Genomic DNA, 1,115 nt, shown 5'->3' on the forward strand with positions numbered 1-1,115 from the left:
CTCCTCGCTCAGATTGGTATGCCTAATCGGTTAGGTCTGGCCTGCTTCCTTTATTTGCCTTCTCCAGCGCCGCCTCAAGCGTTTGGGGATGATTTCGTACGCCTTGGTGATGGCTTGGTGTATGGAGCCCCAATTTCCTTGATCCTCCCCAGGGAGGGTGTGGAAAGTGATCAGGGCCTTCCCCATGAGGAACTTGGTTAATAGGAGGGAGACTTCGGCAGGAGAGAGGGTGTAGCAGCCCAGGACTTTCTCCGCCCTGTCGAGCCACACCTCAGGTTTAGCCTCGGCCTATTTTGGCATGAAGGCATGGGCCTGGCTGAGGGCGTTCATCCCCGAAGGGGGAAGGGGTTGGAAATGCCAGTCTGGGCCATATGAAGCTCGTTGGCCTGCTGCTTTTCTCTTTCTTGTCTTTCTGCCTCCTCTCGTCTTTCTCTGGCGATTCTTTCTGTCTCTCTTTCTTGTCTTTCTGCCTCTTCTCGTTTTTCTCTGGTGATTCTTTCTGCCTCCACTTGCCTTTCTCTGGTGATTCCTTCTGCCTCCTTTTCTCATCTCTCTGCCTCCTTTTCTTGTCTTTCTGCCTCCTTTTCTCGTCTCTCTGCCTCCTCACGCATTTTTCTCTGGTGATTCTTTCTGCCTCCTTTTCTTGCCTTTCTGACTCCTTTTCTTTTTCTTTGGCGATTCTTTCTGCCTCTCGCTCTGCCTTTACCTCATCAAGTTTCTCTTGGACCAAATCCTTAAGTGCAGACCCTGAGAGGCCAAGTTCTTTCCTTGCCGACTTATAAAATTTGAAGTCCTCGTTTAGTTGGGTTCTGATAGACATTTTGAGGGTGTGGGGGGGACTCAAAGGGACACACAAATGAAATAACCCCCCAAAATTTGTAAGAGGGAGTCGTCCGGGGTAAATCAAATGCACGGCTTTTGCAGGTCGTTCTCACTGAATGAACTGGATGGAGCTTTTGGAATTTGGAGGGCGTGTTGCCCTGGCCCGAATGGAATTTTAGGGTTCAGAGGGCACGTGGCCCTGGCCCAAATGGAGTTTTAGTGTTCGGAGGGCATTGGCCTCGGTCTGAATGGATTTTTAGGGTTGGGAGGGCACATAGCCCTGACCCGAATGG

At 50.9% G+C, this 1,115-nt stretch overlaps 1 protein-coding gene across 1 annotated transcript; it reads right to left on the reverse strand.

Moving 5' to 3' along the window:
- Window positions 1-277: 277 nt before the first annotated feature.
- Window positions 278-820, reverse strand: LOC136844135 (uncharacterized). Its single transcript, XM_067113149.1, has one exon. The coding sequence runs from the start codon at window positions 818-820 to the stop codon at window positions 278-280; it is 543 nt and encodes a 180-aa protein (XP_066969250.1).
- Window positions 821-1,115: the final 295 nt, after the last annotated feature.

This window comes from Macrobrachium rosenbergii, chromosome 12 (assembly GCF_040412425.1).
Source record: "Macrobrachium rosenbergii isolate ZJJX-2024 chromosome 12, ASM4041242v1, whole genome shotgun sequence".
NCBI lineage: Eukaryota > Metazoa > Arthropoda > Malacostraca > Decapoda > Palaemonidae > Macrobrachium > Macrobrachium rosenbergii.

Coding starts and splice junctions, on each gene's coding strand:
- LOC136844135 (XM_067113149.1), bottom strand. CDS start 820: ATGTCTATCAGAACCCAACTAAACGAGGACTTCAAATTTTATAAGTCG.